Raw genomic sequence first — 26,555 nt, 5'->3', positions numbered from 1 at the left:
TCTTTGTACAGTGCTTACAGCCCAGTAAATGGGTGGCTCAGATGATCAAGTATCCACCTGTAATGCAGGAGATGCAAGAGACACGAGCTTTAGTCCCTTGTTCCAGAAGATCCCCTGGAGAAGGGAATGGCAACCCATTCCAGTATTCTTGCCTGAAAAATCCCTTCAACAGAGGAGCCTGGTGAGCTATAGTCCTTGGGGTCACAAAGAGTTGGATATGACTTGAGCGATTAACTAATCTTAAGCATAAAAAAAGTAAAATATGTGTCATGAAAAAAAACATAAAGTCAAAATGGTATAGTAATACTTCTAGCCTGTATTTTCTCTTCTGTATCTGTGGTGAGTGTGCTTGTGTACACATACATACAGGAGAGATGGGGTAAGAAGAAGGGGAGAGAGGAAGTGAGGGGAGAAAAAGAGAAAAGATACATTCAATGGCTACTGCAAAGTGTCTGAGAAAATGAACACATCATTTTTATTTCCTGTGATCAAGTTTATATTACTACTTTCCCACTGGAAAATTTTCTTTAAATACATTTAAGATACTAGGTAAGCATAAAGAAATTATGCTTCTGAATAGCCTGACCATTTGATTCTCTGTTTTATTGTTAACTTAAGGGCAGCAGGATTTAGGCGAAAATATCCTGGTGCATGTTAGAATTTGGATTTCTTTCTTTTTTTTTTTTAAGGTTATTGCAAGATTTCTTTTTTTAAAAAATCCGTTACTTTTGAAAGTTGCTTTTACATAGTATACTTCAGTTCAGTTCAGTCGCTCAGTTGTGTCCGACTCTTTGCGACCCCATGAATCGCAGCACGCCAGGCCTCCCTGTTCATCACCAACTCCTGGCGTTTACTCAAACTCATGTCCATCGAGTCGGTGATGCCATCCCGCCATCTCATCCTCTGTCGTCCCCTTCTCCTCCTGCCCCCAGTCCCTCCCAGCATCAGGGTCTTTTCCAATGAGTCAACTCTTCGCATGAGGTGGCCAAAGTATTGGAGTTTCAGCTTCAGTGTCAGTCCTTCCAATGAACACCCAGTACTGATCTACTTTCGGACGGACTGGTTGGATCTCCCTGCAGTCCGAGGGACTCTCAAGTGTCTTCTCCAACACCACAGTTCAAAAGCATCAATTTTTTGGTGCTCAGTTTTCTTCACAGTCCAACTCTCATATCCATACATGACCACTGGGAAAACCATAGCCTTGACTAGACAGACCTTTGTTGGCAAAGTAATGTCTCTGCTTTTTAATATGCTATCTAGGTTGGTCATCACTTTCCTTCCAAGGAGTAAACATCTTTTAATTTCATGGCTGCAATCCCCATCTGCAGTGAATTTGGAGCCCCCCAAAATGAAGTCTGACACTGCTTCCATTGTTTCCCCATCTATTTCCCATGAAGTGATGGGATCAGATGCCATGATTTTAGTTTTCTGAATGTTGAGGTTTAAAACAACATTTTCACTCTCCTCTTTCACTTTCCTCATGAGGCTTTTTAGTTCCTCTTTACTTTCTGCAATAAGGGTGGTGTCATCTGTATATCTGAGGTTATTGATATTTCTCCTGGCAGTCTTGATTCCAGCTTGTGCTTCTTCCAGCCCAGCGTTTCTCATGATGTACTCTGCATAAAAGTTAAATAAGCAGGGTGACAGTATACAGCCTTAACATACTCCTTTTCCTATTTGGAACCAGTCTGTTGTCCCATGTCCAGTTCTAACTGTTGCTTCCTGACCTGCTTGCAGGTTTCTCAAGAGGCAGGTCAGGTGGTCTGGTATTCCCATCTCTTTCAGAATTTTCCACAGTTTATTGTGATCTACACAGTCAAAGGCTTTGGCATAGGCAATAAAGCAGAAATAGATGTTTTTCTGGAACTCTCTTTCTTTTTCGATTTGATCTCTGGTTCCTCTGCCTTTTCTAAAACCAGCTTGAACGTCTGGAAGTTCTCAGGTCACGTATAGATGAAGCCTGGCTGGGAGAATTAAGAGTGGAGGGAGGGTAATTAGGCAGTTTGGAATGAACATATATGCTCTGCTTTATTTAAAATAGATGATCAACAGGGCCTTACTCTATAGCACAGAGAACTCTGTTCAATGTTATGTGACTGCCTGCATGGGAGGGGGTTTGGGGTGAATGGATACACATATACATATGGCTGAGTCCCTTCACTGTTCACCTTAAACTACCACATCATTGTTTGTTAATTGTCTATACCTCAACACAAAATAAAAAGTTAAAAGGGGAGGGGAAGGGGGATGGTCATCCTTGCATTCACTTATAGTTAAATGGTGGTCACATTTTTAGTACTATCATTAACCTCATGTTTCTTTGCTGGGGTCCTTTTAAGTTTCTGGTCTGCTTTGTGAGGATGTTTTTGTATGTGTTTGAGAAACTGGTTAATATAATCCTTAAATCCTCTTAACGAGGCATACATTAAAGTGTAAAGTCACCATTGCCAATTACTCAGGTTTGTGGACCTCACCTTTCTTTCAAGATTCCCCACTTGTCATTTGTGACTCAAGGCCATCTGAAGTCGGATGGTGGCACCAGTTTAAGTCGTAGTATGAACTATTACTCTGGCTTAACTTTTAATTTCCTATTTTAGATAAAAAGCCAATATAATGTCTCAGCATTTTTCTTGGATCCGGTTGATTATCCACTACTTCCTGTAGGGTGTTTGTACCCTGTGTTGGAATCCACTGACTTTAAAGAAGGAAGGTGTCAAACAAAATGGAGTTGTCAATCAAAGATTATAGTAAAAAGACTAGATGAATTTTCAGGTTACAGAAGCTTTGGTTAGCTGAATCCTTTAGTGTTCCAATCAACATAGTGTTGATTGGAAAATCATTTTTATTTATTGCAGTTTCAGATTTGTGTGTGTCTAGTCTTTCTTGTAATAGTCTAATTTCATTATTCATTTTATTTGAAACTTAAATTCAAAATAGTGAATCATGAACATGATTTAGTCATTCTTCAATTTAAGGGAACATTAAGAACAGCATGGGATTTTCTCAGATGAGTGCTAATGTTTAGAACATTAAGGATTTTTAAAAATGGAAACACTTCACTCACTTAAAATACCCGATTCTAAGCAGTTGCTCTTTCAGTGAATTCTGACACTGTTTCAGCGTCTTAATTTTGAGCATCATTTTTCATTGCTGTACGTGTAGACATTTTGAAAGTTATGCAATTTTAGGAAAATCTGTGTTGTTACTAGATCTTTTAAACAAGTTTGTTTTATGTGATTATTTGATTTACATGTTTTATCAAGTCTAAGCTGCCTTCAATTGTAAGATATATATTTAAATACCTTTAAGAAAAAATAAAATTCTATCAGATGTACCTTTTACATGGTAAAAATTATAGAATTCATTCTCATTTTGCATATTTAAAAGTGTGGGGAAAATGTGTATCTTCAAATTGACAGAATATATTTCACTGTCTTCCATTAAAGACTTATAGAGATTTTAAAGTATATATGAAATACTGAAATATTAACATACCTTAAAGGACAATGATTTTTAAAAAAATGAATTTGAGTATAGATGAGTGAAGACTGAGACTAATATCGTAATAGTAAACATTAAACCGTATCATTTATAATAGGGCCACAGACTATGGTTAAGCCTTCTTTTAAATTAAAGTTAGTGCAAAAAGGAACAGTTTATCTATTATACAATTTAATTTCCATGAAATAAAGTCAAACCAGCTTCTAAGGAGAGGTTCCAATATTCTTGGAAGTACTAGAATCATACAAAGATTTCTCAGTATTACATTAAGAATGATATCTTATCTATGACTTTAGATTACACACAGTGAGCTTTCTACTATCCTTTGTGAGTACCCCTGCATTGAGATAAGTGGTATCACATTGAGGCAGTATAAACATTTCCACCAGTGTCCAGTATAATACCATTTCTCTCTTTGCTTATTTGTTTTTAGTGTGTTTGAGATATATAATAGGTGGAAAGAGAGGTGGCCTGAACTTCCTTCAAGCCCAACTGAACACTGCTTCTCTCAGACAAGTTCTGGATGGCAGTGAATCTAGACCATACTCCTTGGAGGTTACAGGAAATTTAGCTCATTATGCTGCTACTTAAATATGAAACAGCATGCCTTAACACAGAGAGGAAAATGTTAATTTAACATCTTTTAAATTTTAGAGAAAATTGTTTTTTTCTGAATAGGTGCCTAAAGAGAAGGCCAGTCTATTTCTCTTGGCTTATAGATGCTGGTGAGAAACTTGCTAGGAAATAAGTTTGAATCACTTCTAATCTAAAGATGAATGGGTGATCTGGGGCCCAACTCATTCACTCTGTAAATTGTAACCACAGAAAGTTTATCCTAGAAAAAAAAATTAATGTATGTATAACTGGCTCTTCATCTTGGCCATAGAAATTCCTCAAACCCAATCACAGAATATCTTTTTAGGGTTAGTTTTGAAGATCTGCTTTTTGTTGTTAACATATTTTCCTTGACTTATAATGAGGTTATGTCCTGATAAACTCTTCTTAAGTTGAAAATATCATGTTGTAAATTCATTTAATCTATCTAACATACTGAATATCAGACGTTAATAGAGCTTACCTCAAATGTGCTTTGAACATAGCTTTATAGATGGGCAAAATCATCTTACACAAAACCTATATTATTTATTTTTTCAAAAATTAAATAAAAATTACTTTGGGCTATAGTTGATTTACAGTGTTATGTAATTTTCAAGTGTACAAAAATCTGTTCCAGTTACACATATACCTAACACATAGCACTGGCAACTCTGCTCAATATTCTTTAGCCTCCATGAGAAAATAATTTGAAAAAGAATAGATACATGTATATGGATAACTGAAGCATATTTTAAATAAAGTGTTGAATCCCTAATGTAACTGATTGAATACTGTACTGAAAGTGACAAATGGAATAGTTGTATGAGTACAGAATATTTGTAAGTGAATCCATTGTTTCTCCTTGTGATTATGGAATGGTGGGTTGACTGGGAACTGAGGCTGCCTCTACCCAGCATCATGAGAGAGTATCATAGCACATATTGCTAGCCCAGGAAAAGATCAAAAATCAATGTTCAAATAATAAATGTGTATTTCTACTGAATGCATATCACTTTCTCAACGTTGTTAAGTTGAAAAGTCTGTAAGTCAAACCATCATAGGTTGGAAACTATCTGTATACTCTTCAAGATAAAGTATTTGGGGAAAGATACCAAAGCATCTGAGTGAGAAGGCCCTATTTAAAAGTTGGGAATGAGTCTACCAAAAATAATAAATGGGAAACATTACATATAGGCTTTCTTTATGGCAGTAATCAACTAGTGACAGTTCAGGTCTGTTTTAGATATAATAAACCTTACCTTCAAAGCTTAAGAGTGCATGCTTCCAGGACTCACTTATCAGTTCACTTACCAGTGAACATACATCCTGATCTACCTTGTCAATATCAGATAACGGAGGAAATTTCAAAGACAAAGTGATGAGAATTATTCTTCAGTTCAGTTCAGTCACTCAGTTGTGTCCGACTCTGCAATCCCATGAACCGCAGCACTCCAGGCCTCTCTGTCTATCACCAACTCCCGGAGTTTACCCAAATTCATGTCCATTGAGTCAGTGATGCCATCCAACCATCTCATCTTCTGTCGTCCCCTTCTCTTCCTGCCCTCCTCAGTCTTTTCCAGCATTAGGGTCTTTTCCAATGAGTCAATTCTTCGCATGAGGTGGCCAAAGTATTGGAGTTTCAGCTTCAACATCAGTCCTTCCAATGAACATCCAGGACTGATCTCCTTTAGTATGGACTGGTTGGATCTCCTTGCAGTCCAAGGGACTCTCAAGAGTCTTCTCCAACACCACAGTTCAAAAGCATCAATTCTTTTGTGCTCAGTTTTCTTTATAGTCCAACTCTCACATCCATACATGACCACTGGAGAAACCATAGCCTTGACTAGACAGACCTTTGTTGGCAAAGTAATGTCTCTGCTTTTTAATATGCTGTCTAGGTTGGTGGTAGCTTTTCTTCCAAGGAGTAAGCATCTTTTAATTTCATGGCTCAGTCACCATCTGCAGTGATTTTGGAGCCCCCACAAATAAAGTCTGACACTGTTTCCACTGTTTCCCCATTCTTATTCCTCTTTAAATAACTAGTACACCATTACAAAAGATCATCATTTGTAATTCTGACTTCTGAAGGTGGAAGCATCAATAACTATGGTTCTTGTAGTTACTTCTTTTTTTCTAAAGCAGGATATGGAGTTTTGTTTGGGAAAAATCACCAGTTCAATATGAAATTCTAACGCAGTAGTTTCTATCACATGAAAGTCTTACTTTAGCTATCAGTGAGACTACTATAAGTCTTTATTATCACCTCTTTTTGATAGAGCACTAGCATCATCATGCTGGTTTCTCTCCAAAATGTACAGTATACATATACCTTAAATTTCATGGAGATTCTGTGCAAGTAAATAACTTTTAATGGGCTATACCACAAGGGGAGCATATATAGTAAGCCATATTTATGCTTATTATATAATTACTAAATGAATAGATTAAGTTGTGTGTGTGTGTGTGTGTGTGTGCATTAGTCACTCAGTCGAGTCAGACTCTTTGTGACCCCATAGACTGTAGCCCACCAGGCTCCTCTGTCCATGGAATTGTCCAGGCAAGAATACTGACATAGGTTGCCATTCCCTTCACCAGGGGATCTTCCCAACCCAGGGATTGAATCTGCATCTCCTGTGTCTTCTGCATTGCAGGCAGATTCTTTATCACCTGAGCTACCAGGGAAACCCTAGATTAGGTTGAAAGTGAAAGTGTTGGCTGCTCAGTTGTGTCCAACTTTTTGTGACCCCTTAGACTGTAGCCTACCAAGCTCCTCTGTCCATAGAATTTTCCAAGCGAGAATACTGGAGTGGATTGCCATTTCTTTTTCCAGGGATCTTCCCAATCCAGGGATCAAACCTGGGTCTCCTACACTGCAGGCCGATTCTTTACTCTCTGAGCCACCAGAGAAGCCCCAAATAGATTAGGTTATCTGGGAGTTATTCAAGAAAGACTTCATTTTGACTCATTACTTGGTAATTATTTTTTAACTTGTTACTTCTCAAAACCTGACTTAAGATTCTGTTACCATTAGAGCATTTTAACTCTATTAAAGAGTTTTCTTCGTTAAGGAGTCTTTCATTTATCTTTAGTTGCTCCTGGAATAAATAACTTGTTTTTGATAATTTTGTTTTTCTATATTCACCTCACAGTGCTCTTGCTTTTTTTAAGCTGCAACAGTAATCAAAGCTCTCTGTTATGTTTGCTGAGTAATTATGACAAATGAAATACTTCAGAGCAGTGCAGCAACAGAATTCATAAAGTCTTACTACACACATCTGAAGAGTACATGAATCTAGTAAAATGGTGCCCAAGTCATCATTCTTTTTTTTTTTTTTTTTTTTTAATTTTCAGCTCTTGATTCTCTTTTATTGGTTTTCTGGAGAGCTCAAATATTGGCTTAAGTCACAGCACTCACATCTGTATACTCTTACTTTTCCAAGTTTCTTGTGATTGCCTAGTAGAGAAAATTGCCTTTCAACCATTTGATCAATTCACTGACAAATTGTTTTTATATATGTCACGGCCCCTAAGATAAGAGGAAAGATTTACCTCTAGAAGCCATTGCTATTTCTTTCTCACTTTCTTTTGCTTCAGCTAAACCTCTGTTTCTGAAAGTAAAGCCTTTAAGTGATACATATCCTAATTTTATGTGATGATTGTGAAATATCCTAGCAGAGACCTACATAGACAGAAGCACTGTAAGATCTATGAATTTGCCTTCTAACAAGATCAAGGTGACTCTAAGGTATAATAAATCTGATAATCATTTTTCTAGAATTCAGTAATTCTCAGATTTTATTGGGCATATGAATTACTTAGGGATCTTGTTAAAATACAGAATCTCTTCTAGTAGGTCTGGAGTGGGCCTTAGAGCCTATATTTCTAACAGTTCCTAGGTGACAGTGCTAATCTCCAGAGCTTACTTTGCATCAACTGCCCTATGGGTAAGACTTAGACAAACTACACTGTTGTTGGTTATGGACAGAATTGCTAAGACAAAATGCCTTAGTGCTCTCACCATTGCTTATCATTTTGGAAAAAAGTCTTCTGTGTTTATTGCACTTATATAACCAGGAAGCAGAGAACTGATCAAATAGAAGAGATGTAGTCAGATAAGTTGTCTTACAATAAAACAAATTGCAAGGAAAAGAAAGGATGATGTGGTGTTGGCTAACTGCATTACTTACTGTTGTATGAGAATGGAGGGTCTATTCCTATAGTAGAATATTAGGTGATGAGAAGTCTATGTCCACCTTGGTCTCATAGTTTTATACTCATATCGCACTGATCCCATCACTTCATGGCAAATAGAAGGGGGAAAAGTGGAAGCAGTGATAAGACTTTATTTTCTTGGGCTTGAAACTCTGTGAACCTTGACTGTAGTCATAAAATTAAAAGATGTGCTCCTTGAAAGGAAAGTGATGACAAACCTAGACAGCATGCTAAAAAGCAGAGACAACACTTTACTGACAAAGGTCTGTATAATCAAAGCTATGGTTTTTCCAGAAGTCATGTGTGGATATGAGAGTTGAACCATGTAGAAGGCTGAATGTTGAAGAATTGATGCTTTTGAATTGTAATCTGGAGAAGACTCTTGAGGGTCCCTTGGAATGCAAGGATATCAAACCTATCAATCCAAAAGGAAATCAACCCTGAATATTCATTGGAAGGACTGATTCTGAAGCTGAAGCTCCAGTATTTTGGCCACCTGATGGGAAGAGCCAACTCATTGGAAAAGACCCTGATGCTGGGAAAGATTAAAGGCAAAAGGAGAAGAGGGAAGCAGAGGATGAGATGATTAGATAGCCTCACTGACTCAATGGACAGGAATTTGAGCAAACTCCAGGAGATAGTTTAGGACAGGGAAGCCTGGCATGCTACAGTCAGTCAGTCCATGGGGTCACAGAGAGTCAGACACGATTTTGTGACTGAACAACAACAGCACCATACCATGACATATCTGAAAATAGGTGCCAAACCTCTAACTATTGCTGAGCTTTTCCATTGGCCAGGGTTCACTGGGATCATCATTATGTCAAGGTGGCAAGACCATTGACCACTTATACTCTCATCTGTGAACTGTAGGATATTTTCTCTTCTTTGATGAGAGGCAGAGACTTCGAGGAAATATTTGAGGTGGACTAAACAAAGTCAAGTATCCTTCTAAGCTAAGATTGAGGAATGTACTGAGAGGGACCTTATTGAAAATTTACAGAGAAGTTGACACAGCTAATGAGTCTGAATGATGTGATCAGTAGATTCACTTAAAGAGTGTTGATACAAAACTATACTTAGAAATGATATGAGAACCCCTATATTCATAGTGCATTATTCACAATAGTCAAGTCATGGAAATAACCTAAATGTCCACTGAAAGATAAATCGATAAAGTTGTGGTATATGTATGTGTGTGTATATATATATATATACACACACACACACTATGGAATATTGCTCAGTCATAAAAACATAATAAAACAATGCAATTTGCAGCAACATGGATGGACCTAGAGATTATCATACTAAGTGAAGTAAGTCAGAAAGAGAGACACAAATATATGATATCACTCATATGTGGAATCTGAAAAGGACACAAATGAACTTATTTAAAACAGAAACAGAGTCATAGAGAACAAACTTGTGGTTGCCACAGGGGAGAAGAGGTGGGGGAGGGATGGATTGGCTGTTGGGGATTAGCAGATGCAAGTTATTTTATAGAGAATGTACAAACAATAGAGTTCTACTGTACAGTACAGAAAACCATATTCAATATATTGTGATAAGCCATAATGGAAAAGAATATGAAAAAGTTATATAACAATCACTTCACTGTACAGCAGAAATTAATACAGTGTTGTAAATCAACTACACTTCAACAAAATAAATTTTTAAAGAAAAGGTTGGTGGTAGCAGCAAGTCTTTACTAATGTAGGAGGGAGAAGATAAAGCTAGGGACAGAAAGATGTAAGCTTGATGGCCCTTCTAAAAGCAATTGGAGTTTGGAGAAGGAAGATATGTTGCTAAGAGAACAAGCCAGGAAATATTTCTAGGAGAAAGAAGAGGTGGGTCAGTAGCACTAAATGAGACAGAGTAGTCTGATAAGAAAAAAATAATTTGATTCGGGCAATTCATTAACTACCTTAGTGAGCGATCAGTTTAAAGAGGACTCTGCTTCAAGATGTGTGGGGATGAAAGTAAAATTTCAGTGGCCTGAGAAATTAATGGAAAGAGAACAAGGACACTAACAAATATGCTTCTCATTTTCAAAAAATATATTTGCAGTGACTAATAAAATCTAGACTCCTTCGCTCAGCTTTCAGGACCTTTCAAAGTTGTATTCCACCACGTGTCTAACCTTGTTTTCTATATCATTGATGTATAGCCCCTTCTCAAGTGAGAATGGTCTCCTTACTGCCTAGAAAACACCATGTCCATTTTCACATTTCAGTGTTCATGCTATTACTCTGCATATCTGTTGCTGAAACGTTATGTCCTCTATTTTTTTTTTAATCTGCACAAAAGATAATGCTTACAAATTGTTAGAGAGGTAATGGGACTGTGTCGATCTTGAATGACACTTGGGTGAAAGTTGGTGTGGGGATTAGACAGTGCCTGGTTAGGGTAAGTGGAGGCATTCTATTCAACCAAGAATTTCTACAGAATAACCATCTCTTAAAAGTTTTCCAAGAAGATGCACTAGATATGTAAAAGTCTGTAGGCCACGTCTGCTCCAGACCTAGTCCCAGCCTCATTGTCACACTTAAGCACAGAAGTTTATAGTCTCCACGGCTCATTGGTATGTGTCTTTATTATTTAAATCATCTTTTATGTTCCTCATTAAAAGTATAATTTTCTTCATACAGCATTCTATATTTTGTGTTACAGTTATCTTGGATAATATCAATTTATGGTTATTGTGAATAGGATATTTTAAACTAGATTTTTCGTTGGTAATGCTGTTCTACTTGATTTGTATTGCTGTCTAGTATTAGCTACAAATAGTTCTAATAGTTTTTCTTTTAATTCTTTTGTATTTTCTTGATACCATCATAATCTCTATAAGTAATGGCAATTTAGTGTCTACCTTTATAATATTTATATCTGTCCTATCTTTTTTCATATCTAAATGGTTGACTTTGTACTTTAACAAAACACTGAATAACAATGGGGAGAGTTAACAATTATTTCTGTATTCTAAACTGATTAAGACATGAGCATTTTGGAGCCACCTAATTTTCTCTCTATTCTGTGCTCTTACATCCATTTACATTCTTCCACCTGTGAGTAAATGAGTTTGCTTTCTGAAAGAGGACTGAAATGATTTGCTCCATTTGAAAGTGATCACACTTTTCTTAGGACCTTCCTAGTAATATTCCATGTTTTAGTTTTTGGCACAAACATAACAGACATTTCATACAGACTTGCTATTATGAACATTACCTAAACTGTGCTTAATACAGTAATGAACCATGAGATAACAGAAAAGTTGACATTTGTTTGCCTTTACGGAAAAGGAAACACAATGCAGTCATTTTAATAGATTCATTATCAGCTTTTGCTTCATCTAGCCCAACATTTTGCGTACAAGTTAAATAAGCAAGGTGACAATATACGAACTTAACATACTCCATTCCCAATTTGGAACCAGTCCATTGTTCCATGTCTGGTTCTAACTGTTGCTTCTTGACCTGCATACAGATTTCTCAGGAGGCAGGTAAGGTGGTCTGGCATTCCCAGCTCTTTAAGAATTTTCCATAATTTGTGGTGATACACACAGTCAAAGACTATAGCATAGTCAATGAAGCAGAAGTAGATGATTTTCTAGAATTCTCTTGCTTTTTCTACGATCCAACAGATGTTGGCAATGTGATCTCTGATTCTTCTGCCTTTTATAAATCCAGTTTGAGCATCTGGAAGTTCTCTGTTCACATACTGTTGAAGCCTAGCTTGGAAAACTTTAAGCATTGCTTTGCTAGTGTGTGAGATGAGTGCAACTGTGAGGTAGTTTGAACATCCTTTGGCACTGCCTTTCTTTGGGATTGGAATGAAAACTGACCTTTTCCAGCCCTATGGCCACTGCTGAGTTTTCTAAATTTGCTGGCATGATGAGTGCAGCACTTTCACATCATCACCCTTTAGGATTTGGAATAACTCAACTGGAATTCAATCACTTCCACTAACTTTGTCTGTAGTAATATTTCCTAAGACCCACTTGACTTCACACTCTAGGATGTCTGGCTCTAGGTGAGAGATCACACCATTGTGGTCATCAGGTCATTAAGATCTTTTAAGTATAGTTATTCTGTGTATTTTTGCCACCTCTTCTTAATATCTTCTGCTTCTGTTAGGTCCATACCATTTCTGTCCTTTACTCTGCCCATTTTTGCATGAAGTGTTCCCTCAGTATCTCTGATTTTCTTGAAGAGATCTCTAGTCTTTCCCATTCTGTTGTTTTCCTCTATTTCTTTGCACTGAGGAAGGCTTTCTTATCTCTCCTTGCTATTCTTTGGAACTCTACATTCAGATGGGTATATCTTTCCTTTTGTCCTTTGCCTTTAGCTTCTCTTCTTTTCTCAGCTATCTGTAAGGCGTCCTCAGACAACCACTCTGCCTTTTTGCATTTCATCTTCCTGGGGTTGGTTTTGATCACTGCCTCCTGTACAATATTACAAACCTCTGTCCATAGTTCTTCAGACACTCTATCTATCAGGCCTGATCCCTTGAATCTATTTGTCACTTCCACTGTATAATCATAAAGGATTTGATTTAGGTCATACCTGAATGTTCTAGTGGTTTTCCCTACTTTCTTCAATTTAAGTCTGAATTTGGCAATAAGGAGTTCATGATCTGAGCTACAGTCAGCTCCTGGTCTTGTTTTTGCTGACTGTATAGAGCTTCTCCATGTTCAGTTGCAAAGAATAGAATCAATCTGATTTCCGTATTGACCATCTGGTGATGTCCCTGTGAGGAGTCTTCTCTTGTGTTGCTGGGAGAGGGTGTTTGCTATGACCAGTGCATTCTCTTGACAAAACTCTGTTAGCTTTTACTCTGCTTCATTTTGTACTCCAAGACCATACTTGCCTCTTACTGCAGGTATCTCTTGACTTTCTACTTTTGTATTCTAGTCCCCTATGATGAAAAGGGCATCTTTTTTTGGTGTTAATTCTAAAAGGTCTCTATAGAACCATTCAACTTCAGCTTCTTCAGCATTAGTGGTTAGGGCATAGACTTGGATTGCTGTGATATTGAATGGCTTGCCTTGGAGATGAACCAAGATCATTCTGTCATTTTTTTAATTGCACATAAGTATTGCATTTTGAACTCTTTTGTTGAATATGAAGGCTAATCCATTTCTTCTAAGGGATTGTTGCCCACAGTAGTAGATACAATGGTCATCTGAATTAAATTCGCCCATTCTGGTCCATCTTAATTCACTGATTCCTAAAATGTCGATGTTCACTCTTACCATCTCCTGTTTGACCACTTCCAATTTACCTTGATTCATGGACTTAACTTTCAGTTTCCTATGCAATATTGTTCTTTACAGAATCAAACTTTACTTCCATCCCCAGTCACATCCACAATTGGGTGTTGTTTTCACTTTGGCTTAGCCTCTTCACTCCTGGAGCTATTTCTCCAGTAGCATATTGGCCACCTACAGACCTGGGAGTTCATCTTTCAGTGTCATATATTTTATACGTCAATGTATTAATGTAAATCCACATTAAGGAGAATGCTCTTGTCTCTCAGAAAAGTGACTTTGGATACATACTGTCTTCTGAAGGTTGCCTCTGTAAGTTGGGGCTTCCCTTATAGCTCAGATGGTAAAGAATCTGCCTGCAATGCAGGAGACCTGGGTTTGATACCTGGGTTGGGAAGATCCCCTGGAGAAGGGAATTGCTGCTGCTGCTGCTGCTAAGTCGCTTCAGTCGTGTCCGACTCTGTGCGACCCCGTAGACAGCAGCCCACCAGGCTCCCCCATCCCTGGGATTCTCCAGGCAAGAACACTGGAGTGGGTTGCCATTCCTTCTCCAATGCATGAAAGTGAAAAGTGAAAGTGAAGTCACTCAGTCATGTCCGACTCTGTGCGACCCCATAGACAGCAGCCCACCAGGCTCCCCCGTCCCTGGGATTCTTCAGGCAAGAACACTGGAGTGGGTTGCCATTTCCTTCTCCAGTGCATGAAAGTGAAAAGTGAAAGTGAAGTCGCTCAGTTGTGTCCGACTCTTCGCGACCCCATGGACTGCAGCCCACCAGGCTCCTCCGTCCATGGGATTTTCCAGGCAAGAGTGCTGGAGTGGGTTGCCATTGCCTTCTCTGAGGGAATAGCTACCCTCTCCAGTATTCCCGCCTGGAGAATTCCAGACAGAGGTTACAGTGCTTAGGGTTGCAAAGAGCCAGACACAACTGAATGACTAGCACTTTCTGTAGGTGGAACTGGAAAGACTCTAAAGTGTGACTGACTCCATATACATTTTACAGCTAACTACCATTTTTGGCAGTCTTATTCTTAATGATTTTATCTTTCTTTTTTTATCTAGTCTTTGTGCTTAAATGTCCTTACAGAGTCCTTCTTTAATTCTCTGAATCTAATTAGTTAGCAATCAAAAGAAAACTGAATATGATGGTTCCCATTTCTATAGTAACCATGTCTGAAGTAATGGTTCTCCTTCATTCATCATCTTAGTTCATTTTTTTAATACTTTTTTTTTTCCTTCTAGTATTATATCTTTCCCAATAAACTGACTAGACATTGATTGTAACTTGCCAAATCACTTTGCTTGCTCTGTAATTTGGAGTAAAGAGCAGAGACTGAAGCATTTAGAACTTTTCTGTGGACTAGCTTTCTTGATAACTTCCAATAAAAGCTTTAGTTTGCTAAGCAGGATAGACACCTCAGTGCAAATAAACTACAACGCCCACATTCCTATGAATCTGATAAAAATAATGCAGAGGTGTAGATGACTAGCTAAAGAGAATATGAAACAGTTGCATTCATTTCCCTCCCAGACTTCTCACTGGCACAAAATATTCAGAAGTCAATAGGAGATAAGGTATTTAAAAGATATTAAAAGCTTTGTTAGCAGATTGAATTGCTCTAGATGTAGCACTAAAAGAAGTTTGGCAATTGAAATATGTATCCAAATTATGATACCTAGAAAAGGAGTGATAATGCAAATCTAATTTCTATTCTGGAAATTTTCGCAGGTTAACCAAATGTTGAGACTGAGTCATTCAGGCTCTTCGGATCAAATTTACCACATTGTTTTTATAAGATGAAATCGGAAATAGCAAGAATCTTCATTTAAAGCCTATGGAAAGTGACACATAAATCATGCATTTTGATGGTCCACCATTAATTAACTACTATTTCATCTCTGTCCTCACTTTTGAGCTCACTTGGGTACTGGTTTTCCTGACTGAAAGCTCAAAGGCAGTTCCACCATTTATTCTATTTTCTTTCCTCCCTGAATCTAGGTACTCTAACCAGCACTATATTTGTCAATCTGTGAAAGCACAACCTCCAGGGGATTGAAAATTTTGATCTACTTACAAGTCTGCTCTTCCTCCTTTATTCACATCCTTTTTTTCCCTGCAGGAAATAAATAGCTATTAATTTATATGCTAATCCATATAATTCCACATTTTCCTTAAGATGAGGCTATGTGATATGTATTCATGATATAATATACAAAGGATATTTTAAAATTATGAGATAATAATACACTATTTCTGGACAGTTATGCAGAGCAATTTTACAATTGTTCTTTTGTATTTAAGGTGACAACACTTGTCAACACAAGCAACAAAGGCCCATCCGGTAAAAAGAAAGGAAGGTCAAAGAAAGCCCATGTACTGGCCGCATCTGTAGAGCAAGCCACTCAGAACTTTCTGGAAAAAGGTGAACAGATTGCTAAGGAGAGTCAAGATCTCAAAGAAGAACTGGTTGCTGCCGTTGAGGATGTACGCAAACAAGGTAGGAAGAATAATATTATTTTAGAGGGATGAATCTGATGCTTAAACAGTGGATTTTTTTCTAGAAAAATAAGACTACTCTTAAATAAGACTACTCAAAAGAGTAGTCTTATTTTTTTTTTTCACCTCTATATACACTTCTCATTTTTAATTTTGCTGGAATTAGGTTTATAGGCAGGTAGAAATTTCTTTGTTGTGGCAGTTTAACACAGCTACAGACACTCCGTGTCTGCTGTTGCTCTTCAAATTGTTTTCACCTGGTTGATGAAACCAGCCTCTCATGTCAAACAGGTTTTGGGGAGGATAGGATGAGAAGCCTTTGTATTTATAAAGTCACTGAAAATTAAAGATTTGATAGATGAAGGGAGGAGAAGAATACAGTGTAAGAAAATTATTATTGCTTTTGTATGATTCCCAAATTTCTATTTTCAGTTCATGACTTTTCTCAAAAATCTCTCTATCTGGTTAACTAGCTACCAATTGATCAATTATATAGCTAGGAAGCTATCAATAATACTATTTATTTAGTATATTAAAAATTTTTAATTGTAGTAAAATACACATAAAATATATTATTATAACCATTTTAAGTGTGTAGTTTGGTCATATAAAGTATAATCATATGGTTAAGTTACTAATCTCCATAACTTTTTCACCTTGCAAAACTGAAATTCTATCCCTATTAAACAACCTCCAAGTTTGCCTTTTCCCAAGCCACTGGCAATCACTATGTGAGTTTCTTTTTTGATGAGTTTTACTACTATAGATGCATACAAGTAGAATCATAGCATTTGTCTTATTGTGGTTGGTTTATTTCACTTAGCATAAGGTCCTCAAGGTTTATGCATATTGTGGCATATGTCAAAATGCCTTTCCTTTTTAGGGCTGGATATTATTTTATTGTATATTTATACTGTATTTCATTAATCCACTCATCTGTTGGTGGACATTTGTGTGCCTTTAACCTTTTGCCCATTGTGAATAATCCAGCTATGAGCATGGGTATACAAATAATCTCTTTATCACCCTACTTCCAATTCTTTTGGATTTACATCCAGAGGTGATATTGCTAGATCATATAGTAGTTATATTTTTAATTCTTTGAGGAACTTCTCTACTGTTTTCCATAGCAGTCTTGCCATTTTATACTTCTGCTAATAGTGCAGAAGCGTTCCAGTTTCTCTATATCCTTGGCAACACTTGTGATTTTCTGTGTTTTTTTTTAAATTTTATAGTAGTAATCACAGTGGATGTCAGATGATATCTCATTGTGATTTTGATTTCCATTTCTCTAATGATTGACTATACTGAGCATTGTTTCGTGTGCTTGTTGGCTATATTTATATCTTCCTTGAATAAATGTTTATTTAAGCCCATTGCCTTGTTGTTATAGAGTTATAAGAGTAGACCCTTTATCAGATATTGTTTTGCAAATATTTTCTCCCTTCCTGTGGGCTACCTTTTGACTATATTGATTCTATCCTTTGATACACAGACATTTTAAATTTTGATGTGGTCTTGTTCAGCAGTTTTAGTGGAAAATTCTAGGAAATCATGAAATTAGAACAAACACCTACCTCCCCCTCACGTCTGTCCTCTGTTTTCTGTCTAATAAATGCCAAATTTGTTGTTATTCAGTCTCCCAGTCATGTCTGACTCTTTGCGACACCATGAACTGCAGCATACCAGGCCTCCCTGTCCTTCATCATCTCCTGAAGTTTGCCCAAGTTCATGTCCATTGCATCAGTGATGCCGTCTAACCATCTCATCCTCTGATGCCCTCTTCTCCTTCTGACCTCAATCTTTCCTGGCATCGGGAACTTTTCCAATGAGTCAGCAGTTTGCATCAGATGACCAAAATACTGAAGCTTTGGCTTCAATATCAGTCCTTCCAAGGATTATTCAGGGTTCATTTCCCTTAAGATTGACTGATTTGATCTCCTTGTTGTCCAAGAGACTTTCGGGAGTCTTCTCCAGCACCACAGTTCCAAGGCAGCAATTCTTTGGTGCTCTGCCTTCTTTATCGTCCAGCTCTCACAGCCATACATGACCACTGGGAAAACCATAGCCTTGACTATGTGGACCTTTGTCGGCAGAGTAAAGTCTATGCTTTTCAATACACTGTCTAGGTTTGTCATCACTTTCCTGTCAAGAAGCAATCATCATCTGATTTCATGGCCATAGTCATCATCTGCAGTGATGCCACATATATGCATTCAGTTGCAGAAATCTTGGTATCATGCTTACTACTTCTGTTTCCTTCCAAATACAATCTACCATGAAGACACATAAATTTTTTAACTCCTAGGTACCTCTTAAATTGACCAACTTCTATTTTAGTTATTCAGAAGCACCATGTTTTACCTTCTCCAGGGTCTTTATACATTCTGTCTTCTCTCTCATAGTTAAGAAAGACTCATTCTGCACATCCCAGCTCAAAGAACACCTTCCCAGGGAACCCGTCCCTGACACTCCTGTGATACTCTTTCATGGATATTTCCTTGTCACTTTCCACTGGATAATATAATTTTTGTGAGGTTGCTTAATTGATAGGTTTGTTCTCTGCCACACTGGATATAAATGAAGAGAGAGAACACCCTGTGTCTCTTTTGCAACCATTGATTTGCAATGCTTGGCATTCGTAAGACTTTAAGAAGTATTTGTTGATTAAATGAAGGAATAGATGATTGAATGTTCTATCACCTTTCTACTTGCAAACCAGCCACTTTTTCAATTTGCAGATGGATATTTGGTCCTTGGAAATACCAAACATCTTTCCATACCAATAATCACCCTTCTTCATACTGCCATGTGCTTCCTATTCTGTTCTTAAATCTAAATGTTAATTCTATTTACATAACACTCATATAAATTGTTTCTTTAATTCAAAGTGTTAAATTTTACATATTTCATCTAATGTGGATGGAATATATTTATATATGTGTTTTAGCAACATAATAGCTTCCAAGTTTCTATGTGCTATTGGAAACTGGTATTCCTTCTGAATTGCAGATGGACACTTGTGTTCATGCATCTGTAGCCTGGATACTTTCTTTTTCTTTTTTTAGGTTGACTGGGAGATAATAAATTTCACACATTTAAAGTGTGATGTTTTGATAAATTTGATAAGTTTTGGTAAATTTGATAAGTTTTGACAGATGTGTACCATGAAAATATCACCACCGTCAATATAGTGAACCTCTTCTACTACAGAGGGTTTTTATTAACTGGCCTCTAGGCTATTTTCTCAAAGATTTATCTGTCATCAGACAAGTTACATTTTCCTATTTAGTTCCCTTAACCATCCTTAACTTTCAGTTATATTATGCTTAGAAGTTGGTTTTCACACCTTCTGTAGAAATTAATATTTTAGATTTCTCAAAGCTTGTATGAAATGCTGTTTTGGGGGCATAATATAATAACCAGCATAGTTTTTGGCCAGAATGTCCTAGGAATATTAGAGTGAGAAATTATAAAGAAGTTAATTTAGGACAGCTTATCACTATTGTTATTCTAGAGAATATTTTAAATTTCCATTATACTAGTGATTTCCCATTACTGAGAAATTATGAATAAGGAATGATACTTATGTATCAAGCCCAGATGCGACATGTCCTTTTCGGAACAAGGTCAAATTCAAGGAAATGTTATATTTGCAAAATAAATTTTCCTGGAAAAATACTTTGAAATTATTTTTTCTGTTTCTCCTACCTTCAGATACTCTCAAATACACTTCACATATACTTTTCGTCTCTGACAGCAGAGTCCTTGGGCTCTCCTTTCAGTTCGTGCCCACAGGCTCTCTTTTCTGCTTTCTGTTCCAACTTGGTTCTTTATTGTGTAACCCCCTAGCCTGTCTGGTTTTGCACAGATTTTCTGATTGACTATTACCTAGATTTTATTTACAAGTGAGAGGCTGAGTTGACTTTGAGAGAAAGGTGGGGAGCAAGGAGGATGGGGGAGCAAGTGAGGACTAGGGTAGGAATATTTAGTCACTGAAACTTTGAAACTTAGGTATCTTCTCTTGGAGAAAGAAATGGAACTCTCTCCAGTATTCTTACCTGGGAAATCCCATGAACAGAGGAGCTTGGCAGACTACAGCCCATGGGGTCTCAAAAGATTTGGACACAGTGACTAAGCAACATCAACAACAAACAGCCTTTCCTTCCAGCATAGAAATCTCTTTCTAAATTCAGAAATTGTGAAAACACTTTCCTTCTTTAATGTGGCTGTAGCATCCACACACACTTACTTATTAAAATGATACATGCTTTAGGAATTGAATCTATCGTGTATACTCTTTTTCTATTCAATTTTTTTTTGCTTCTTTAAATCAAATGGTGAAAAGCATTGTCACTTTTAAAAAATATTTTCAGCCTGAGTTAAATGCCTGAAGTTTTAGTATAGTACATCTTCATTTTCATATTTTTAATATAGAATCATTTACTGTTATTCTTTCAAAGTTTCATAACACTCATGATTATAATTACTGTAATCTGGCAAGATTATATATGAAATTATCTATTTAACTATGTCATTATTGTATCTCATATAGTTAAACTTAGTGTTGAATTTTGTAATCACTAAAAATATGTATCTTTTAATCCTAAACTACATGTCAGATTTTTTTTAGGTGCTCAGTATGAGTGGTGATATTTTTGTGTGCTGAGTCACTCAGTCATGTCCGACTCTTTGTGACCCCATGAACTATAGCCTGCCAAGCTCCTTTGCCCATGCAATTCTCCAAGCAAGAATACTGGACTGGTAGACAATATTTTTGCCCTAGCATATTTCAGTAGAAGATTTTCCTATACTCTACATCATAGACTGCAAAAGAAGTATATGAGCAGCATTTCTATTAAAAATAAGTAATGAAAATAAATTACTTAAATATATATAAAAAAGAGAAATCATAGTCAAAGCCTACATACTGATATTTTAGACTTGGATAAAAATGGGATATTTTAGACTTGGATAAGTATGGTTGGTCAAGGGTGTGTGTGTGTGTGTGTGTGTGCGTGTGTGTCTGTTTATCGTAGATATAGTATTACATATATGTATATTATCTTCCTAATTTAAGTTTAAACTTCATCAGAATATATATATATTTCTTCCTGTTCTTAAAGGACCTGGCATGATGCTCCAGCACATGGCAAGTTATATTTAAAGAGATTCTTATGTGAAGTTAGTAGAGCATCAGATGTTTGATTAATATATCTGATTTCCAGTGTTATTTTGGCCATTGACTATACAATTTAAGCTAAATCACCAAACCTGTTTCAGTCTTATTGTCTCCAGTTTTCAAAAAGTGGTAATAATCATTATTTTGGCCTCATCGGGTTGTTTTACATAATGAAGACACAAAAGATTTTTGAAAAATTAAATTTTACATAAATGTCAGATGAAATTTATTCTTTATAATTTATTAAATCAATCTGTACTCCTTAAGACAATCGCTGGCTTTCCTATTAATAAACAATGCTAGACCAAGGATCTTAGAGAATTGAATCAGTGTCTTGCAGTCTCTCTGAAGAGGACTGCATAACTCATTGTGGCTTAGAGTTGGTAGTCATTGTAAGTGGTCTTAGCAAACCATGACTGGATCGTTGTATAACCCATGTATTATACATAGAGAAGCTTTTACTAAGGATTGTGGAGGCAGTTATCTCAGTGAGGTCTTCATATGGAAGCTCTGGCCAGCTTTGGGACAGAGAATGTCAAAACATTTTTAATGTTTACCGCCATCCTCTCCCTCAACTGAAAACTCTAGTTTTTAAGCTATGGTCTAATCTTATTGTTTAGTCACTGAGTTGCGTCAGACTCCTTTGCAACCCCATGGACTATAGCCCGCCAGGGTCCTCTGTCAGTGCGATTCCCCGGGCTAGAATGCTGGAGTGGGTTGCCATTTCCTTCACCAGGAGGTGTTAATCTAGGGGTTCTCATTTTTTAGTGAATATTAGAATCGCTTGGAAAGATTTTGAACTTCCTGATGTCCAAGCCTCAGACCTTATCAGTTAAGTCAGGAACTCTGGGGTGGAACCCAAATCTTGAGATTTTTAAAGCTCCCCAGATGATTTCATTGTGCAACCAATTTGAAAAGACGTGGACTAATGTTCTTCTTGCTGATCAGCGCCACCTGATGACTCATTATTGTATGTTAGCAATTGTTTCACTTTTAGCAGCTGATGGCAGCCAGTCATTTTATAAGATTTATGAGCTTGTAGCTTACATAAAGTTAGATAGAGGAAACTGATATAGCAGTAATAGCCTGGCATTCAATACTTAGATGTCACGGATAAATTTAACTCTATACCAAAAGATGTTTTACCTAGCCTGGCATTCTCTAGGCACTCAGGGAATATGTGTTGAGTATGTACTAGAGAGCTAAATCTATAAGACAGTCAGTATTTTCAACTCCAGCATCAGTCCTTCCAATGAATATTCAGGGTCGATTTCCTTTAGAATTAACTGGTTTGATCTCCTTGTAGTCCAAGGGATTCTCAATAGCCTTCTCCAATAGCCCAGTTCGAAAGCATCAATTCTTCGGTTCTCAGCCTTCTTTATGGTCCAACTCTCACATCTGTACATGACTACTGGAAAAACCATAGCTTTGACTAGACAGACCTTTGTTCGCAAACTCATGTCTTTGCTTTTTAATATGCTGTTTAGGCTTGTCATAGCTTTTCTTCCAAGGGGCAGGCATCTTTTAATTTCATGGCTGCAGTCACCATCTGAAGTGATTTTGGAGCCCAAGAAAATAAAGTCTGTCATTGTTTCCAATTTTTCCGCTTCTATTTGCCATGAAGTGATGGGACTGGATGCCATGATCTTAGTTTTTGAATGTTGAATTTCAAGCAAGATTTTTCACTCTCCTCTTTCACTTCCATTTAGAGGTTCTTTAGTTCCTCTTTGCTTTCTGCCATAAGGGTGGTATCATCTGCATATCTGAGGTTATTGATATTTCTCCTGGCTATCTTCATCCCAGTTTGTGACTCATCCGGCCCAGTATTTTGCATGATGGGCTCTGCATATAAGTTAAATAAGCAGGGTGACAATATATAGCTTTGACATACTCCTTTCCCAATTTTGAAAGAACCTGTTGTTCCATGTCCAGTTCTAACTGTTGCTTCTTGACCTCTCTACAGGATTTTCAGGAGGTAGATAAAGTGGTCTGATATTCCTATCTCTTTAAGAACTCTCCACAGTTTGTTGTGATCCACACAGTCAAAGGCTTTGACATCATCAATGAAGCAGAAGTAGATGTTTTTCCTGACCTCCCTTGCTTCCTCCATGATCCAACAAATGTTGGCAATTTGATATCTCCTTCCTCTGCTTTTTCTAAATCCAGCTTGTGCATCTGGGAGTTCTCTATTCATGTACGGTTGAAGCCTAGCTTGAAGGATTTTGAGCATTACCTGGCTAACTTGTGAAATGAACACAATTTTAAAAGGTAAAGAGATACAGCTGACATTGATATTTGGGGGATAGCTACAAAAACCCTGATTTGATGAGAATTTTCATTTTAAGGCATAATTGGAAATACAATAAGATGGTGGATAGGGACCAGATTAGGAAAAGTTCAGGAACTAGGTGACATATGGACACATGATAAAAGAGAAACAAGAAGGCAGTTAGAATTGGTTTGTACCAATTTAAGTGATATTTTAGAAAGAATTGTTTGGCAACTTCATGAAAAGTTGACTAAGTCATAGAAAGACAGGACTGAGATTGCTTAGGCATTATTGTAACATTGCAAAGAAAACAAAACAAAAAGAGAAATACTTTAAGTGTCTAGGATTGGAGTGATGGTCATGGGAATAGAAATAAGAACCAAAATATTATAGACACTGCAAAAAATTTTTGCCACTTGTTGAAGGGAATAGACAAAAGTCAACATTTATTGCATGTTTTAGGCCTTAGACAACTTAATTGTGACATGTTAAGAGATGATAGTTGAGGAAAGAGGACCAATTTGATTTTAAACATCGGTGGATAAAGGAAACTGCCTAGCAGATGGTTAATGCTATGGAAATGCAACTTTCAGTTCAGTTCAGTTCATTTCAGTTCAGTTGCTCAGTCATGTCCAACTCTTTGCGACCCCATGGACTGCAGCACGCCAGGCTTCCCTGTCCATCACCAACTCCCAGAGCTTGCTCAAACTCAAGTCCATCGAGTCAGTGATGCCATCCAATCATCTCATCCTCTGTCACCTCCTCCTCCTTCTGCCTTCAGTCTTTCGCAGCATCAGGGTCTTTTCTAAGGAGTTGGCTCTTCGCGTCAGGTGGCCAAAGTACTGGAGCTTCAGCTTCAGCATCAGTGCTTCCAAAGAATATTCAGGACAGGTCTCCTTTAGGATGGACTGATTGGATCTCCTTGCAGTCCAAGGGACTCTCAAGAGTCTTCTCCAATACCACAGTTCAAAAGCATCAATTCTTTGGCGCTCAGCTTTCTTTATGGTCCAACTCTCACATCCATACACTACTGGAAAAACCATAGCTCTGACCCATACAGACCTTTGTTGGCAAATTAATGTCTCTACTTTTTAATATGCTATCTAGGTACAGGGGAGCCTGATGGGCTGCCGTCTATGGGGTCACACAGAGTCGGACACGACTGAAGCAACTTAGCAGCAGCAGCAGCAGCAGCAGGTTTGTTATAGCTTTTCTTTCAAGGAGCAAGCATATTTTAACTTCATAGCTGTAGTCACCATCTGCAGTGATTTTGGAGCCTCCCAAAAATAAAGTCTCACACTGTTTCCAATATTTCCCCATCTATTTGCCATGAAGTGACGGGACTGGATTCCATGATCTTAGTTTTCTGAATGTTGAGTTTTAAGTCAACTTTTTCACTCTTCTCTTTCATTTTCATCAAGAGGCTCTTTAGTTCTTCTTCACTTTCTGCCTTAAGGATGGTGTCATCTGCAACTTTGGGAAATCAGAAATTTGAAAGTTTTTGGAGTTGATAAACAAAGCTTTCAGGATCATAGCTTCCTTTGAGTATAGTACTTTCCAGTAGATAGGGAAGGAAAGAAGTTTAGTTTTAGAAGAAAAGCTGCATTAAGACTGAAAATGGGATAGAAATGAATCAGAGAGGAAAGGCATGCCTTGAAATGTGACCAGAGAGCAAACAGAGTACAGAATCTTGAATCCAGAATAGAATATTCTGTGAAAAAGACAGTGATCAATCCAAACTGGGAATGCTGTTGCAATCAGGTCAAATTCTTCTGAGATCATGGAGGATGATTAATGAGAAAACACCTTGGATTTTGCTAGAAAGATGCCATAATTGTATGTAAAGTACATTTTCAGGAGGCTGCAAGGACAATACCTAAAAAGAAAAAAAAGATGCTAAAATAAGAGAGTAGATTGCATAGTAAAGGATGTAGGCAGGAAATCTGCCCATCCCCTTCTTTGGTCATTATTGCACTATATATTGCACATTTTCTTTTTTTTTTTTTTCCCTTAAGGTAGTCTTGGACTCAAATTAGGGACTATGTGTTATCATTTTGTTATTTATTTTGTTATTTATCTCACCTGTGAAGACTGGCACCATGCTTGACACATAAGAACACTTAATGCCTGACCCTGAACATTGTCTCAGAATGGAAAGAGAGAAATAGAAGAGTAATTGGACAAAGTGTTGTGGAAAAACAGAGAATATGATTGTTTGCTTGCCTGCTTATTTTGTTCAGCCTAAATCAGAAGTGTCAGAGCCTATATCAAGAGAGGGAGCCACTGGTGAGGTGAATTGTGGATACAAAGGGACAAAATGCAGGTTGGTCACATGAGGTGATGCAGATTTCTTTATCTCCAAAGCTAGTAGAAAAGAGAGATATACCCAACAATGGGTTCTATAGAAAACATCAGAACAAATGCAGTTTGGATGAAGTGATCTCAGTTATTTTGAATGAAAAAGGAAGTGTTTTTAACAGACTATGGCTATCTGACAGTTGAACACTTTTGTAGATGCTTTTATATTTTTTGTCTGTTACTGGCATCTGTTTGACTCTCTCACATTTCAAAAAATTGGGTTTATTGAATACAACTGATTGTTATTCCTTCCTTGGATGTAGTTAAAAAGGCCAATTTATAACAGGCTAATTATCTAAGAATTTTTTATTTAATTTATTTGGTGTGTAACAGCATCTGCTAGAATGGAATGCTCACATATTTTCTTTGTGAATTTTCTTAGACTTGAAGGAAATCCATAATCTGTCCTTTGAAAGATAGACACTGTCCATCTTTGCCCAATAAGCAGGTTTATTTAATGATGTAACCCAGCAGTTGCTTCTGTGCTATTTCATTACTGTATTTCCACACCCTCTTAATTATTGGAGCAATTTCTTGAGTTTCCTGTCTTCAGTCAACAGCTCACTCTCTATCTGGGCAAAACAGTTAAGATATGGCCCAGCCAATAAGATGTATCTGGCCATGGTATAGCTAGAAATGTACATGGCCTTAACCCATCATTAAGAAGGATCT

General features: G+C 37.2%; 1 protein-coding gene across 9 annotated transcripts in view; it reads left to right on the top strand.

The window, feature by feature from the left end:
* The window catches only part of CTNNA2 (catenin alpha 2), a 1,320,632-nt gene that overhangs the window by 274,694 nt on the left and 1,019,383 nt on the right, over nt 1-26,555 (top strand). For all 9 annotated transcript variants that reach the window (XM_070479775.1, XM_070479805.1, XM_070479797.1 and 6 more), the window contains exon 3: nt 15,880-16,075. In XM_070479775.1, coding sequence (XP_070335876.1) covers nt 15,880-16,075 — 196 coding nt within the window. The remainder of the gene's footprint in view (nt 1-15,879; nt 16,076-26,555) is intronic.

The sequence above is a fragment of the Odocoileus virginianus genome, chromosome 2 (genome assembly GCF_023699985.2).
Source record: "Odocoileus virginianus isolate 20LAN1187 ecotype Illinois chromosome 2, Ovbor_1.2, whole genome shotgun sequence".
In the NCBI taxonomy this organism is placed as follows: Eukaryota; Metazoa; Chordata; class Mammalia; order Artiodactyla; family Cervidae; genus Odocoileus; species Odocoileus virginianus.
Note: the sequence above shows the minus strand (reverse complement) of the source record. Positions and strands in the feature narration are given on the sequence as shown.